Source organism: Delphinapterus leucas, chromosome 4 (genome assembly GCF_059928025.1).
Source record: "Delphinapterus leucas isolate spDelLeu-1000000601 "Yukka" chromosome 4, BTC_Dleu_Yukka2, whole genome shotgun sequence".
Taxonomy (NCBI): domain Eukaryota; kingdom Metazoa; phylum Chordata; class Mammalia; order Artiodactyla; family Monodontidae; genus Delphinapterus; species Delphinapterus leucas.
In genome coordinates this window covers 103,715,923-103,732,831 of record NC_143132.1, presented here as the reverse complement: position 1 = coordinate 103,732,831, position 16,909 = coordinate 103,715,923, and the positions used below count along the sequence as shown (strand labels likewise).

Here is a 16,909-nt window from a genome sequence, read left to right as displayed (position 1 = left end):
TATAAAATAGTATGACATCTATATGCCTTATGGCAAATGTCAGAGTGATAGAAAGAATCACAGGGGGGGCCTGGTCCTTTTTTCTTTTATGTTTGTGGCTATATAGAATGATCACTCACAGGGTTTTACGCCTAGTTTTAAAGCACCCCCTCTCCATCATTTTCTTCCAGCATGCCTGCACTGGGCTAGATACTAGGGAAACCGTCGTATGTGAAAAAACTTTTGTCCTACCTGCTAGTTGCTCGTAAATTAGTGATGAGGCAAATAGATGACTAGATGGAGACACTATGAATGAAGTGGTAGAGAGCTGTAGTAGAGGTCTGATGAAGGGCAGGGCTGTGGCAGCTCTAGTGAGGCAGCAATAGCTTTCGTTCTGGAAGATACGTTTGCAACGTAAGCGATGACTCCTATCTGTACAGGAGTAGTTTTAAAACAATGTGCCACTGAGATTGGTCATGTTGTTTGACTTCATTCATTCATTTATGTAAAAACATATATTGTGCACCTTTAACATAAAAGGCACTGTGAAGGCTCCTTAAGATGTAATATTTAGAATATATTAAAGTTACTCCATTTTTAGTTTCAATGTTATAAATTAATTAGCATAGAAAGTACAGTGTTGTGATCAGTTGCCTCATTTCCTGTCTGGAAAGGGGTATAATATAAATTTAGTAAGTAAAAAAAAAAAAAAAAACAATATGCGGTAGATGGCTACCGAATGCATTCTTTATTGACCTACGTGTGAGATGCAACAAATTACATTTTCCTTCTCAGGTTAACCTCAAAATAGTTTTGATGGTTGGTCTTGCGGGTAGAGCCAGTGGTGGTGAAGACTAAATAAAACTTTCAGGCAGTACAGATTTTTGTGTTTTCCTCTATACAGGGTTAAATTTCTGAGTAGACAACATTTGTCTTTCCTGACCTTTACTTGCCAACTTTACACGTTATTCCCAGGAATTTCTCTGGGTGCTTTCCTGCTTCTCATTCCCCCTCCCTGTGTGTAAAAATCTGATCAACATGTCCACACTAAGACTGACCATTTCTTGGTGTATTACTCTTCCTTAAAATATTTGCCTTTTGGGAAGGGGAAGAACTGGCATAAACCAGAGATTGCAAGCTGTAATGTTAGAATTTCAGGGCTCAAAGCCAAAAGGGAAAATGATTTGGGGGCAGGGATCCTTCTTGGGTTCCTCAAATCACACTACATTAGACCAGATTCCTGGACAGAAAGATGGACCCTTTTCCAGCCCCCCACTGCACATACAAGGAGCCTAAATCTCATACTGGTTTTGAAGGCACTTTTTAAAAATAATTAATTAATTTATGGCTCTGTTGGGTCTTCATTGCTGCACGTGGGCTTTCTCTAGTTGCCGCGAGTGGGGGCTATTCTTCATTGCGGTGCGTGGGCTTCTCTTGTTGCGGAGCATGGGCTCTAAGCGCGCGGGATTCAGTACTTGTGGCTCGTGGGCTCGGTAGTTGTGGTGCATGGGCTCAGTAGTTGTTGCACACAGGCTTAGTTGCTCCGTGGCATGTGGGATCTTCCTGGACCAGGGTTCGAACCCGTGTCTCCTGCATTGGCAGGCGGATTATTAACCACTGAGCCACCAGGGAAGTCCCTTGAAGGCAGTTCTTAAAGCCATGTCAAATTGGGGACATCAACCCAACTGGCATTGGCCTTGTGGTTCCCTACCGTCGTGGCTACACCTGCTCTCTGGACGTGCTCCCTAAAGAGCCTGATAGGAAGCTATGGGCAGGAGTCAAGTGAGGCCCAGGAGGGGTTCTCTGGCCCTGTTGCCAGCTAGGAGCTTTTGGCTGACTCCCTGAGGGACTGCTCTATTGTCATAGCTACAGAGTCCTTTTTGATTAATAATTCATGCGTGTTTTATAATTCGTTATAACAGTTGGTCCCATTGGCTTCCTGAATCCCCAAGGACATTTTTAGTTAGCGTTATGCATGGAACTTTCTAGAATACATTTGTATAGCGCTCATGGAAGTTAAATTTTTGTCAGGCTTTATAGCCCAACATTCAGAAATGGAAGGGAATTTTATCAGTAATTAATTTCCTTTCAAATAGGGAATATTTTTCTTTCTGTAAACAAACGTTTTTCTTCTAATGATCTCAAGTGTATAGAATGTGAAACAATATCTTACTTCTTTTTGTAACTGCTGAAGACAAAGGAACTCACCTATCACACAAATTTAACAAGACCACTCTGGCTGCGTGCTGCTTGTTTTCTCCACAGGTTTAAGAAAAACTCTACTGGTTGGCAGTTTTTAAAGTTGCCATCTCTCAAGAGAACTTAGGTGTGTGTATGTGCTTTAAAATAAAAGAAAAAGAAAAAAGAAGGACCGTGGAACTAATATAGTATGGCCTGTTCCCCCTGACTCTCTGGAATATGTGTGGTAACTGAGGGCCAAAGAATTTATTAATCATCACTTTAGTAGTAGTAGTAGCGAAATAACCTCAACTTTTCTTTAGACTGTAAAAATATAAATCTTTAATCCCTTAGAGTTTGAATGTAGATTTCACCAAGATAATAAGATTAGGAAAATGGACCACATGGCTAAACAGTATTTGATACCGCCATACTGCGAGATATATATATATGGCCTCCATCTGCTGTCAGGGAAGCCGTCATTCAAGAAGTGGAGTTTTAATTATATTTTCATGCTATAGCATGCTTGGTGCTACCATGTGAATATGCCTCAGATTACATATGGATCAGGTGACTGATAGAGTTATTAAAGGTTTGTCCCTTGAGGAATCCCGGAGGAATTGTCCTGAACCTATAACTTAGCAGTCGTCATCTTAGTGTTTAAACTAAATGAAAACTTCACTCTCCATATTAAGTAGGTTAGGTTATATGGCTCTGAGTCCCTAGCATGCGGAGTGTCATGCCCTCTGTGGTGGTCATTTTGCCACACAACTGACTAGCATTTGCACGTCCACAGCTTTGGTTCTCCAGAGCAATCTCAAATCTCCATAATAAGCATAGGATAGCATTGACACACTTCAGGTTTAAGTCTGAGACTTTTTCCTGATGCCGTATGTCTTGAAGGAATCAAATTTGCCTTCTTGAGACAGAATTATGAATTCAGGAGTGCAAGATCATCCTCTCAAAGAGGTTTTTCTTATTTAAATAACCCCTCCAGGTTAGAAGTGGCAAAGATTAAAAATGGAAAGAAATGACACTCTTGGCAGGCGAGAGAAAAGAACAACTCCCTTGCCTCTGTCCTCTTGCTGGTGGGCAAGGGCGCTTGCTCTGACTTTGTTTTGAAGTGCCTGGAGCCAAAGAGCAGTTGTCAGAAGTTAATGGTATGTTACCCTAAGAAAGATGGATGCCAAGGTGGACCTAAGTAAATTCACATGCCGTCCATGCTGGCTGCTGTCAACTCAGCACATGTGCATTCACCTCCCTTCAAGGGCAGGGCAACCTTGTCTGCGATAAAAATATTACCTCCTCCTCTCTTCTGTCTTCCTGTGGCACGAATTTTGAATGATCTGCTTTATGATCTCTCTTTTATCTCCTGAATACCTAGCGACCATCCCTGAGGTACTGTTTCCTAAAATTCAGCTCTTTTCTACTCAGCATTTGCAGAATTGATTTCCCACCTAACCTCCCTTGTGTGTCTTCCTCATTGTCAAAATCTGCTTCTCCTCAGAGGGTCACTGATCAGATGCGCTTGGAGCCAGATATAGCACCTTATTGTGTGTGGCATCAATGTTAAATTTAGCCTTAGCATGGGTCCCAGGATCAGCCCCTTTGCTTTAGCCTCCTTTCGATCCAGTCTTAGAAGCCTGTGTCCATTCATAATCGACACTCATATCAGAAGCAGCAGCACTGTGTGTTCCAAGCCAGGCATATATATTGTGTAAATATAAACTGAAAGGCGCTGCCATCAATTATTCGTCCCATTCATTTCAGTGGAGCTTGAGGATGTCTCTCTGCCAAATTACTCTGTGTGTGTGTGTGTGCACATTAAATAAAATGAAGGGGGAAGGGTAATTTATAAAATCAGATAATTGGAAAGATATTAAAATCCTGAAACTTCTTATCTTGGCAAAGCACAGCCTGGACCATCCTTGAGGCAAAAGTGGTATTTCTTCTTAAGATGCATTTTCAAGGTTTTGTAATCTTAGAATCTCATCTGTTGGTTTTTCAAATTTGCTTTGAAATTGGCTCTTTACATCAGGATCAACATTTATAACAACTCATTACAAACTTAATGATAAAATCCATTCCTTGATTTTAAAAATATCTTCTAAGTAAGAATTTATTGAGTGTAGGGGAAGCTTTCTTTCCTTTGAATACCATACCTAATTTTTTAAAATATAAAATTGTATACTGTATACTAGATCTTAGACTTGGTAGTAAAATAGAACATTTGATTGAAAAGAAGGGGCAGAAAAACCTCCTACAACTATGAAATATGCAGTACTAAGTAAAAATTGTAAGGCATGTTTTCATGGTTAAGGACATCAGAAGCTTATTTTTATTTTAAATCTGTTAAAGTTAAAATGAATAGTAACTTACCCTTGGCAAAGTCCTAGAGAAAAATACTAAAAGTGATTTGAACATAGTTCTAATTTACTCCTGATCTTTCTCTAATGGAGGCTCTATTAAAATTTAATTTAATATCTTTTCTTGGAAATAACTTTTACCTCCCTGGAACTTGTAACCAAAATCATTAGTATGATATTTTTCTTTGGAGTTCTATAAAATAATACTTTTTCCTCCTAGAGGTTTTTCTTTTTTTAAGGGGTGGTGGATATTCCATAAAATACAGAGAGGTGGATGGTTTTCAGGCTTACAGTTAAGTGTTCAAAGTAAATTTAATACGTTTCACTGTACTCTGTTTTCCCATTGTTTTCAATAGCATCTCCATCATCTTTAGCTTCCAGTTTTGCAACACTGAAGCCATTTTATGGGTTTTTCTTTTCCATCTGTCACCAGGCTTTGCTCATGTGCTCTTTTATTCTCTTCTCAATGGCTTTATCCTAGTCTGGGGCTGCTTTACCCTGCAAAAGAAGGGACCACAGCAGGCATTGCCTTCTTTTTAAAATACAAAAATTTTTTTCTTTTCTGGTTCAAAAGCATTTGGTGATTCCTGCTCCAATCCACGACTCACTGCGTAACCAAGGATAAATTGCTTAACCTCTCTGAGTCTGTTTCCTTATCTGTGAAAACCAATAAGTGTTTTCGTGAGGGTGAAATAAGTAAACACATGTGAAGCATTCAGCACAGTGCTTGGCACATAGAAAGCGGTCATTTTTCTATTTTTTTTATTTTAGAAAATTTGGAAAATGAAGAAAACTGCATAGAGAAAAAATATCACCCAAACTCTTACTAGTCTGAGATAACTAATGATTCATATTAACGTAATTCAACCATTTCCCCCTCATATGTGTCGTAAACAAACTGTTTTGTAATCTGCTCTTCATTATAAACGTTTTCCTATATTATTAGTATTCTTTCATAACATGATTTTTAATAGCTGCATTGTATTCCATTTCTTGGCTATCCCATGACATAATCAACCAATTTGTAGACATTCATTATCTTTTTTTTTTTTTTTTTTTTTTTTTTTTTTTTTTTTTTTTGCGGTACGCGGGCCTCTCACCGTTGTGGCCTCTCCCGTTGCGGAGCACAGGCTCCGGACGCGCAGGCTCAGCGGCCATGGCTCACGGGGCCAGCCGCTCCGCGGCATGTGGGATCCTCCCGGACCGGGGCACGAACCCGTGTCCCCTGCATCGGCAGGCGGACTCTCAACCACTGCGCCACCAGGGAAGCCCGACATTCATTATCTTGAATAATACCTTGATAAACGTGTTTGCTACACAAGTCTTTATGCTCATCTTTAGCTTTTTCTTAAAATAAATTCCTGGAAAGACAATTACTAAGTTAAAAGTGTAAATTACTTCAAAGTTTTTGTTACTTTTTTTCATTTGCTGTCCCAAAAGTGTCCGATTTATATTCCGATTTATATTCCAATCACAGTGTAGAAGGCCATTTTCCTTTCTTTCAGACTTTTTACTTGTCTCCCTGCTTTAATCTTTCTCTCTTTCAGTGCATTTTAAGCTCAACTCCAAGCACATTCTTACTCAGACAAGATTTGATAATTTATTCACTCTTTTTGATGTTTCGGTTGTTTCCTGTTACTAACTGCTACAAATCAAAGCTCCCCGGTTTAACAGGGAGTTAAAACTTCTCCACCTGCCAGCTCTCTCAGACTCCTAGTTTCATCACCTTCTTTTATGATTTCTCCCCATGAACTCACATTCACTACTTTCTAGATTGCTTTTCTTTCCTCCAGCAAGAACTTCTTACCTCGAAACTGATCTTTAAACGCTGGAATGATTTCCTGATTCTTTTTCTTCTGCCCTCTTTAATTTCTCTCCCTAGAGGCCGCTCAGCACTCACAGTAGCTCATATGTTAAACAAAATTCATCTCAAGATTCATGTCTGTTTTTGTGTTAGTTTGTAAAATGTGTTTTTCCAGTGTTTCACCTGTGTGTGCTGTTTGCATGTTAAAACTGCAGGTTGATGGCAGAGGTCTGTTCTCCCAACAGTGTCAAATCTAATGTGCTTCACTCAGCAGATGCTCAATAAATTAGAATTGGCTGGCTAACAGGTTTTCTTTTTAAGATGAACTGTGAAGCGTTTAGCAGCTTTTGAAATGCACTTTTTTTTTTGCACTCTCCCTCCCTGTCCCCCACCAAACTCTTTCATATACACTGGTTATTTCTTAAAGAACATTCAACTGTTATAGTAAATAGCATTTTAGCATAATGACCTACTAGGTCAGCATTCTGTCCACTAGGTTCCCAGAATTTAGATCCTCAGTCGTCTGCTTCTTTTATCGTTTTCATCCATTGAGTCCTTTTACAGGTATAGTATAACTCTAGCCCTTTTCTGTCTTCCAGACCGAAGTTGGCATGGGTGATATGAATGTATGCACATTCCGTAAGAAGGTGCTTTGGGCACCTTTTGTGCCCTACCTCACAAGCTTTTAGCTCATCTTTTTATTCTAGCTGTTAACCATCTTCCCAGGTGTAACTGGAACTGATGAACCTGTGTCTTCCCCTTTCTGTCCTGAGGCTTCTCTGCCACCACCTGGGGTATGTTTGGGAACCTACTCAGCAGTTCAGACAAGCAAAACCTGAATGCCCAGGAGGAGTTAACACCCCTCAAGGCAACCCTTCACTCGGACACAATTCTGAGGCATTCTACATGACTGCTCAGAGAGTCCCTAGCAGAATTGAGTTCATTGCCAAAGGAAGAAATAAAGGCAAGAATGGAAAAGATCAAACAATTATGGAGAGGAAGTCGTTAAATAAAGCTTCATATACAGCTTTGTATATGAAGTACATAATTTACCATGTTGGCATGTGAATGATGATTTGGGTTTCAGCCATTTACTTCCTAAAATAATGGCTCCAATAATGATTTAAGACCAGGTGTAGTTCCATTTGCCAGTAGAAAACCAGACTTGTATGCTGTTTCTAGAATCATGAAAGGAAGTTCTGACTGCAGGCAAAGAATTATGAACTGTCCAAAAGTTTTCTCTAAAAGCTATCTCAAAGTCCCTGATTCTTGGATACAGTGAAGATATTAAGCTTCTGTGGTAGAAAGTACTGAACTGGGTGCTGGGAGAACACAAGATGTGTAAGATACAGTCTTTACATCAGCCAAACCGGGGAGCTAAAATACCTTTACCTCTATAAATACTTGAAAGACTGTTGGTTGCTATTAGGTGGGTTCACTAACAGAGTTTATAGCATTTGAGCCTACTTTGAAGGATTGGCCGAATCCATAATTTGCCTACTTTCACTCAAAGTTATTTTGAAGATACAGAATGATAACAGCATAAATTGCTCAGAAAAGTATAAAGTACCGCACAAATGCAAGACACTGAAAATGGTAACAAAGTACTGTTTCTGATAGTTAGGTTATAAGAATATGCAATTTAGGACTTAAACTTCTAGTAGCACTTATCATTGATTAAAGAATAGATAAGTAATCCTATATTTTAATTTTGTTTTTCACTTCATTTTTAGAATTCTAGTGAAGTTTTAAAATTTAAATTGCTATTTGTATTATCTATCACTTGTGCAATAATTCCAATCTCAGTTAATAATATGACAGCCTGTTTTTTTATTGAGATATATTAGTTTCAGGTATACAGCATAATGATTCAATATTTGTATATGTTGCAAAATGATCCACCACAATAAGGTCTAGTTAACCACACATAGTTATGCATTTTTTTCCTGTGATGAAAATGTTTAAAATCTATTCTCTTATCAACTTTCAACTAAGCAGTACAGCCTTATTAACTATAGTCAGCATGCTGTACATTATAACCCCAGGACTTATTATTTTTTTTTGTAAGCGGGAGTTTGATATCTTTTAACCACTTTCACCCATTTTGCTCACCTCTGGCACCCACCAGTCTATTCTCTTTATCTATGAGTTTGGTTTTTGTTTTGTTTTGTTTTTATTTTCCACATATAAGCGAGATCATAAGGTATTTGTATGACATCCTGTTTTTTGGCATAGGTTTATGCTTGAACATAAGGTTTTGACTGACATTTGAATACATTTAGAGAATCACCTCAGTATAAAGGTGATTTCTTGAAATATCTTGATAGAAGCTAGTATTTTGCTAGAGTTGTTTCTTTCTATTCCTCTTAAAAAATCTTTCCCAGAGGAAAGAACTCTATACAGTAGTCCCTCAGTATCCACAGAGGATTGGTTCTTGGATACCAAAATATGAGTCACTCAAGTTGCATATTAAATGGTGTAATATTTACATATAACCTATGCATATACTTTAAATCATCTCTAGATCACTTATACAATGTAAATGCTATGTAAATAGTTGTTAAATACAATGTAAATGCTATGTAAATAGTTGCTGGCATGACAAATTCACTTTTTGCTTTTGGGAACTCTGGTATTTTTTTGGAATTTAAAAAAATTGAAGTATAGTTGACATACAGTATTATGTTAGTTTCAGGTGTACAACATAGTTATTTGACAATCAGGTACATTACAAAATGATCACTACAGTAAGTTCAGTAACCGTCTGTCACCATACAAAATTATTACAGTATTATCAACTACAATCATACCTCCGAGATATTGTGGGTTTGGTTCCAGACTGCCGCAATAAAGCAAATATTGCAATAAAGTGAGTCACGAATTTTTTGGTTTCCGATTGCGTGTAAAGTTATTTTTACATTATAGTCTATTAGGCGTGCAATAGCATTATGTCTTAAGAAACCAATGTAATGTAACTCAATTTAAAAATACTTTATTTTTTTTCATCCACTGAGTCCACTGAGTAAGATAGTTAGGTAGTTTGTGATTGACATGTACACACTGCTATATTTAAAATGGCTAACCAACAAGGACCTACTGTATAGCACAGGGAACTCTGCTCAGTATTATGTAAGAACCTAAATGAGAAAACAATTTGAAAAAGAATAGATACATGTATATGTATAACTGAATCACTTTGCTGTACACCTGAAACTAACACAACATTGTTAACCAACTATACTCCAATATAAAATAAAAAGTTAAAAAAAAAACAATTTACAGAAACAATTTCATGGCTTGAAATGAAGACTTTCTGAAAAAAATACTTTATTGCTAAAAAATGCTAACCATTATCTTACAATGTGGGGTTGCCACAAACCTTCAACTCTTAAAAACAAACAAACAAACAAAAAATTGAAGCACAATAAAACAAGGGATGCCTATATATTCCTTATGCTGTGTATTACATCTCCATGATTTATTTATTTTATAACTCGAAGTTCGCACCTCTTAATCCCCTTCACCTATTTCACCCAACCTCCTACTCCCTCTCCTCTGGCAACCACCAGTTTGTTCTCTATATCCATAAGTCTGTTTCTGTGTTCTTTGGTTTGTTCATTTGTTTTTTAGATTCCACATATAAATGAGATCACATAGTGTTTGTCTTTCTCTGCCTAATTTATTTCATAATAAATAAATGGTATTAGCATAATACCATTTTGTTGAAAATGGCAAGATTTCATTCTTTTTTATAGATGAGTTATATTCCTTTGTACATATATATACCATATCTTCTTTTATCCATTCATGTATTACTGGACTTTTAGGTTGCTTCCATATCTTGGCTATAGTAAATAGTACTACAGTGAACATAGGGGTGTATATATCTTTTTGAATTAGTGGGTTTTTTTCCCTTGGGTAAATACCCAGAAGTGGCATTGCTAGATCGTTTGGTAGTTCTATTTTTAATTTTTTGAGGAACCTTCATACTGTTTTCCATAGTGGCTGCACCAATTTACATTCCCACCAACAGTGCACAAGAGTTCCCTTTTCTCCACACCCTTACCAACCCTTGTTATTTGTGGTCTTTTTGATGACAGCCATTCTGACAGGTGTGAGGTGATATCTCATTGTGATTTTGATTTGCATTTCCCTGATGATTAATGACATTGAGCATCTTTTCATGTGTCAGTTGGGCATCTGTATGTCTTCTTTTGAGAAATGTGTATTCAGGTTCTCGCCCATTTTTTTTTTTTTTTTGCGGTATGCGGGCCTCTCACTGTTGTGGCCTCTCCCGTTGCGGAGCACAGGCTCCAGACACGCAGGCTCAGCGGCCATGGCTCACGGGCCCAGTCGCTCCGCGGCATGTGGGATCTTCCTGGACCGGGGCACGAACCCGTGTCCCCTGCATCGGCAGGCGGATTCTCAACCGCTGCGCCACCAGGGAAGCCCCTCCGCCCATTTTTTAAATGGATTTTTAAAATTTAATTGTATGACTTCTTTATATGCTTTGGATAATAACCCCTTATCAGATACACCATTTGCAAATAGCTTCTCCTGTTCATTAGGTTGCCTTTTTGTTTTGCTGTGCAAAAGCTTTTTAGTTTGATGTAGTTCCATTTGTTTATTTTTGCTTTTGTGTCCTTTGCCCGAGGAGACAGAGCCAAAAAAACATTGCTGAGATCAGTGTCAAAGAGCATACTGACTGTGTTTTCTTCTAGGAGTTTTATGGTTTCAGGCCTTAAAGTCTTTAATCCATTTTGAGTTTATTTTTGTATATGGTGTAAGAAAATGGTCCTCTTACTGAGGCCACACTGGTGTGCAGGGCTGGCCCCCAGTACAGCTGGCTGTAAGGACTGTCTACAACTGTTGCAGGTGCTCTGGTGTGCAGGGCTGACCCCTGGGGCGGGAGCCGCTTTGGGGGGATGCCGGTGCCTGCCAAGGGTGCCCGATGGGATGGGCAAGGCTGAGGGCCACGTTGGAGGAGCTCTGGTGCTGGCTGAGGGCACCTACCTGGGCTGGTGGGGCAGGGTTTCTTTCCAAATATTTTCTGTCTGCAGCTGGTTGAATCCACAGATGTGGAACCCACAGATACAGAGGGCTGACTATACATGAAGTTATACTGTTTTAGAAGTGAAATGCCAAAATTTAACTCCACTACAGTAAAAAATATAGGCCCGGTTCCAAGACCTCCACCATGATTTGAATTAAAAGAGTAAATCGGTGGACACAATAGGAAGGAAACGTGTGGTATGCTTTCAGTTATACCGAATACACCAATATTTGTTAAACGTGCATTATGGAATTATTTCCTGTACCTCATAGATATTTCCAAGGAAAAAAATTAAAGACACGTGTTACACTGAATAGCAAGGTAGTGTGAATTTTAAAAGAGTTATTCTGCAGGATGTCTCTTCATTCTCCATTGTCAGGAGAAAATTGTTATGAAACTCTAGAATTAAATATGTTGTGCTAATGTGCTGAGTCCATTTACATTCTATGGAATAATTTTATTTGTTCCGCACTAGCTGGCTGGCAGAGAAAATGAACAGTGTTTGGTGATATTTTAAAGTTGTAATTTCATCAGCAACCGACTTAGGGGATCCAAATATAAGTCTGGAAATGAAGTGTTGTGTGCTATATTTGGCTACTCTGAAGACTGAAATATAACTTTTTCCACCACTTCCCAGTGGGTTTTTCCTGAGAAGTCAGTTGTCATTGTTCTGGCAAGTTTCTTTTCATCCTAAACTGTGCTAACATTTAGAAGGAAAACTATGAAGGTTCTTTACCAAAAGAACATATTTTAAAGATAATTCTTTTTAATTACAGGAATTTTTAAAAAATATTAAACTATGTAGATGTGTCTTCACCTTATTCTGGGCCCATACCCCAGAGACAATCCTGTTTAACAGTTTCTTTTATTTTAGTTTTCTAGTGATTGTGAGTATAATTTTAAACAATATATGTATGCCTTCATTTATTTATCAACCTTAGACCCTATACATATGATGGAGGACTGCAACTGTAAGAAGATGCCAAAACTCTTGGCATTCTCAAGAGATATGTTTTAAGAATTTCAATTCTCCTCAGTCATACATGCTGTCGTATTACTTAATTTCTCCCTTAAAGTTCTACTTAACTTTAACTGTGATACTTAACTGGAAGGGAGAAGAGTGTGCTATGGCCCCAGTCCACCAGAAGAATGTATCAGAATCTTTGGGAAGGTCTTTTTCAAAGTACAGATGTCTTCCTTCCTACCTCCAAGGGAAGCTTGCTTACCTGGTTGAAAGTCAGTGTGTGTAATTTCAGATGTTACTAGTTGGGAGTACACTGTGCAGATAATGTAGAAGCAGGGGAAAAAAAGTTAAGAATAAAATATATAAAGACCAAGATATTTAAGTGGTGAACAGTTCTTTTCGGGTTGAGGCATCTTTGTTTTAGGTCTCTTCGTTTTCTGTTTCTCCTATTATTCCGTTATCAGCCCTAGCAGAGGGCTTTCCATTTTGTTTACTTCACAAGAGTTCCTGCATAAGCATTAATGAGCAAAGAACAACAAAGCAAAGCAGAGGTTTGGATGCCACAGCATAGGACGGCTTACTGCTGAGATGAGTTACTAGCTTATGCATTCTAGATTAGGGTGAGTCAGATTTATATCCAGTAAAATTACTATCACAGGGCCTTCTGGGTTCAGTGGAATAGCTGAAACTCTGAGTTCGACTCCATGAATGCCAACCCATCATCTTTTGTACCTTTAAACCTGGTAGAAAACTCTTAGAGGTCTGTAATTCTGTGTATTTGAAGATCAACCTTACTTGGTACAGTAGAGTCTAAAAATGACAACAGTGACAAGGATGTGATTGTCTAAAGGGTTGGTTCCACAGTACTTTGAGTTCTCACTACAGCACTTGAGGGGAAGTGAAAAGCCTAAGATGAGAAATACTCATGGGGTTCTCTACTTGTTTTATCTGCAGACGGCAGCTGAATATGTAAAATCTCGACTCCCAGAGGCCCTTAAACAGCATCTTCAAGACTACGAGAAAGACAAAGAAAATAGTGTATTGTCTTACCAGACCATCCTCGAACAGCAGATTCTATCAATTGACCGAGAAATGCTAGAAAAATTGACTGTATCCTATGATGAAGCAGGTATGTTGGTCTTTAATAGACACACACACACACACACACACACACACACACACACAATGTTTTTTTCCCTGAAAAAATTTCTTTTTAGATTTTGGTTAAATTAGGCCCTTTTCTTTGGTAGAAGATGAAGGGCAGACAGGATTCAAAGTTATATAACATGGATTAACAGTAAGTTTCTTCTCTGCACTTTTAGTATCAAAGATTTCATCAGGAGATTTCTAAAAATGGCTCTTAAATATCAAATCCCTTTAAAATTTTGGCTCTTTTTTAAATGGAATTGTTCTGGCCTTTTATCAACCATGTGCTCCTGTTGATTTAATCTTTTAAAGTGTCACTTCAATTTTGGATACGAGCTGAAAGCTTTTACATCCAATAATCCAAGAACTGTTAGTTGCTTCAAGTGTTATTTTTTAATTTCAGAGTTCTTTTCTAAAGAGGTACCATTTTATTCCTGAAGTTTCAAGCTGAACTTGGCTTTCTTTTCCTTAAGCTCCTCAGATGAATCCTAACCCCTAACACCACACTGGACACTTTGGTACACTGCCTTCCATAAGTTCATATTATCCAAAGGAGCTTATTAATGAAGGCCTGGATAGACCTCCTTACATCACCATTTTATCTATTATGTGGTTTGTCGGCTAAAACCTAATTTTAATGAAACCAGTGCAGTATTACTTGGAATTATTAAAACCTTTAACAAAATTAGACTTATTCAGGAAAAATATCTTGATTAAAATTGTCATACCACCCCTGCCCGCCCCCCCCACCCCAGAAATGGAGAAAAAAGTATGGGAAAATAGGTTTCTAATGGTCAAACATTGGTAGTATTAATTTCCTTTTTAATACCGGGAGCTTCTGTTTTTATTTCTACGGGAAGTTGTTATTTTACATCTCATTTTCTTTCACATGATCTTAAACAGTCTCAACGCTGACATTCTTAACATTTGATTTCAAGCTTGAATAGCAAACCGAAGAGCAGATTTTTAAAAAAATGCTGCACATGCCTAACCACTGATGCAGTTTTTCTAGTTATTAAGCTGTCCACATTTTCATTCAGCCTTTTAACCTCTTTACATCCACTTGATAGATACCCACTTCTAGCCTCACCCAGGACATCTCTACTCTCTCTGACTCTCCTTTGCTTTATTATGTTTTCCAGACAAAATGGCTCTCTTCTGCCTGTTGGGTATTTATTTATTTGGTCTCTGTATTTGTCTTGTGTTTAACATTCTTCTCTTTGGAATTCTCATTCATCTCCTCTCTCATCCCCAGTGGAGTAAAGTAAGGCTATGATCAGCCCAATCAAAATAATATTTAAATTTTCATAGCATCTCAAAGGTCATAAAAGTCAAGTAGTCCATCTACTTCCTGTCCCCATAATCACTTTTTAAATTTTATTGAAGTATAGTTGATCTACAATGTTGTGTTAATTTCTGCTGTACAGCAAAGTGATTCAGTTATATATATAATATATATGTATATATATATATATTCTTTTTCATATTCTTTTCCATTATGGTTTATCACAGGATATTGAATATAGTTCCCAGTGCTATACAGTAGGACCCTGTTGTTTATCCATCCTATGTATAATAGTTTGCATCTGCTAATCCCAAACTCCCAATCCTTCCCTCCCCCACCCCACTTCCCCCTTGGCAACCACCAGTCTGTTCCCTATGCCTATGAGTCTGTGTCTGTTTCATAGATATGTTCATTTATGTTGTTGTTTAGATTCCACATATAAGTGATATATGGTATTTGTCTTTCTCTTTCTGACTTACTTCACTTCGTATGATAATCTCTAGGTCCATCCATATTGCTGCAAATGGCATTATTTCGTTCTTTTTTATGGCTCAGTAGTATTCCACTGTATATATGTACCACATCTTCTTTATCCATTCATCTGTCAGTGGACATTTAGGTTGCTTCCATGTCTTGGCTATTGTAAATAGTGCTGCTATGAATGTAGGGGTGCTTGTATCTTTTCAAATTATAGTTTTGTCTGGGTATATGCCCAGGAGTGGGATTGCTGGATCATATGACAACTCTATTTTTAGTTTTTTGAGGAACTTCCATACTGTTTTTCACAGTGGCTGCACCATTTTACATTCCTACCAACACTGTAGGAGGGTTCCTTTTTCTTCACCCCCTCTCCAGCATTTATTATTTATAGATTTTTTAATGATAGCCATTCTTACTGGTGTGAGGTGGTGATACCTCATTGTAGTTTTGATTTACATTTCTCTAATAATTAGTGATGATGAGCATCTTTTCATGTGCCTGTTAGCCATCTGTATGTCTTCTTTGGAGAAACCTCTATTTAGGTCTTCTGCCCATTTTTCGATTGGGTTGTTTTTGTTGTTATTGAATTGTGTGAGCTGTTTGTATAGTTTGGAAATTAAGCCCTTATTGGTTGCATCATTTGCAAATATTTTCTTCCAGTCCGTAGGTTGTCTTTTCATTTTGTTTATGGTTTCCTTTACTGTGCAAAAGCTTGTAAGTTTGATTAGGTTCCATTTGTTTATTTTTGCTTTTACTTCTATTGCCTTGGGAGACTGACCTAAGGAAACGTTGGTATGATTTATGTCAGAGAATGTTTTGCCTATGCTCTCTCCTAGGAGTTTTATGGTGTCATGTCTTATGTTTAAGTTTTTAAGCCATTTTGAGTTTATTTTTTGTGTAGGGTGTGAGGGAGTGTTCTAACTTCATTGATTTACATGTGGCTGTCCAACTTCCCCAATACCACTTGCTGAAGAGATCGTCTTTTCCCCATTGTATATTCTTGCCTCCTTTGTCAAAGATTAATTGACCATAGGTGTGTGGGTTTATTTCTGGGCTCTCTATTCTGTTCCATTGATCCCTATGTCTGTTTTTGTGCCAATACCACAGTGTTTTGATTATTGTAGCTTTGTAGTATTGTCTGAAATCTGGGAGGGTTATGCCTCCTCCTTTGTTTTTCTTTCCCTCAGGATTGCTTTGGCAATTCTGGATCTTTTATTGTTCTATATAAATATTAGGATTACCCATAACCATTTTATAATGAGAAAACTGAGACCCACAGATTTGCCTGAAGTAACACAGTTACTTAGTTGTAGAGCTGGGACTCCAACCTCCTCATTGCTAATCCAGCTGGGCTTTCACCATATTATTGCAGGTTCTCATTCACTCAGTAGTCATTTGTTGAATGCATAGCAATATGCTAGGCAGTTGGAAGAAAGGGGTATGAGTATAGAAAAGGAAAACAGAGACCTTCCTTAATAAAGTCTAGCTGGGCGCTGAAACAGATATATGACTTCTGAAGAAAAATTCCTGAGGATTTTGAAATAAGTATGCTCTGTAATATGCACAAGCATTTTAAGTTAAGCTGAGGGGATGTGGCGTAAAGGAATAATGAAAGTGGCTCAAGTTTTCAATGGAATTCTTTAGGGGAGGCATT

The 16,909-nt window shown here is 37.9% G+C and overlaps 1 protein-coding gene across 2 annotated transcripts in view; it reads left to right on the top strand.

The window, feature by feature from the left end:
- The window catches only part of PPM1L (protein phosphatase, Mg2+/Mn2+ dependent 1L), a 342,515-nt gene that overhangs the window by 185,065 nt on the left and 140,541 nt on the right, over nt 1–16,909 (top strand). For both annotated transcript variants that reach the window (XM_089910935.1, XM_022573299.3), the window contains exon 2: nt 13,299–13,473. In XM_089910935.1, the coding sequence (XP_089767061.1) occupies nt 13,437–13,473 (37 nt within the window). In that variant the 5' untranslated portion in view covers nt 13,299–13,436. The remainder of the gene's footprint in view (nt 1–13,298; nt 13,474–16,909) is intronic.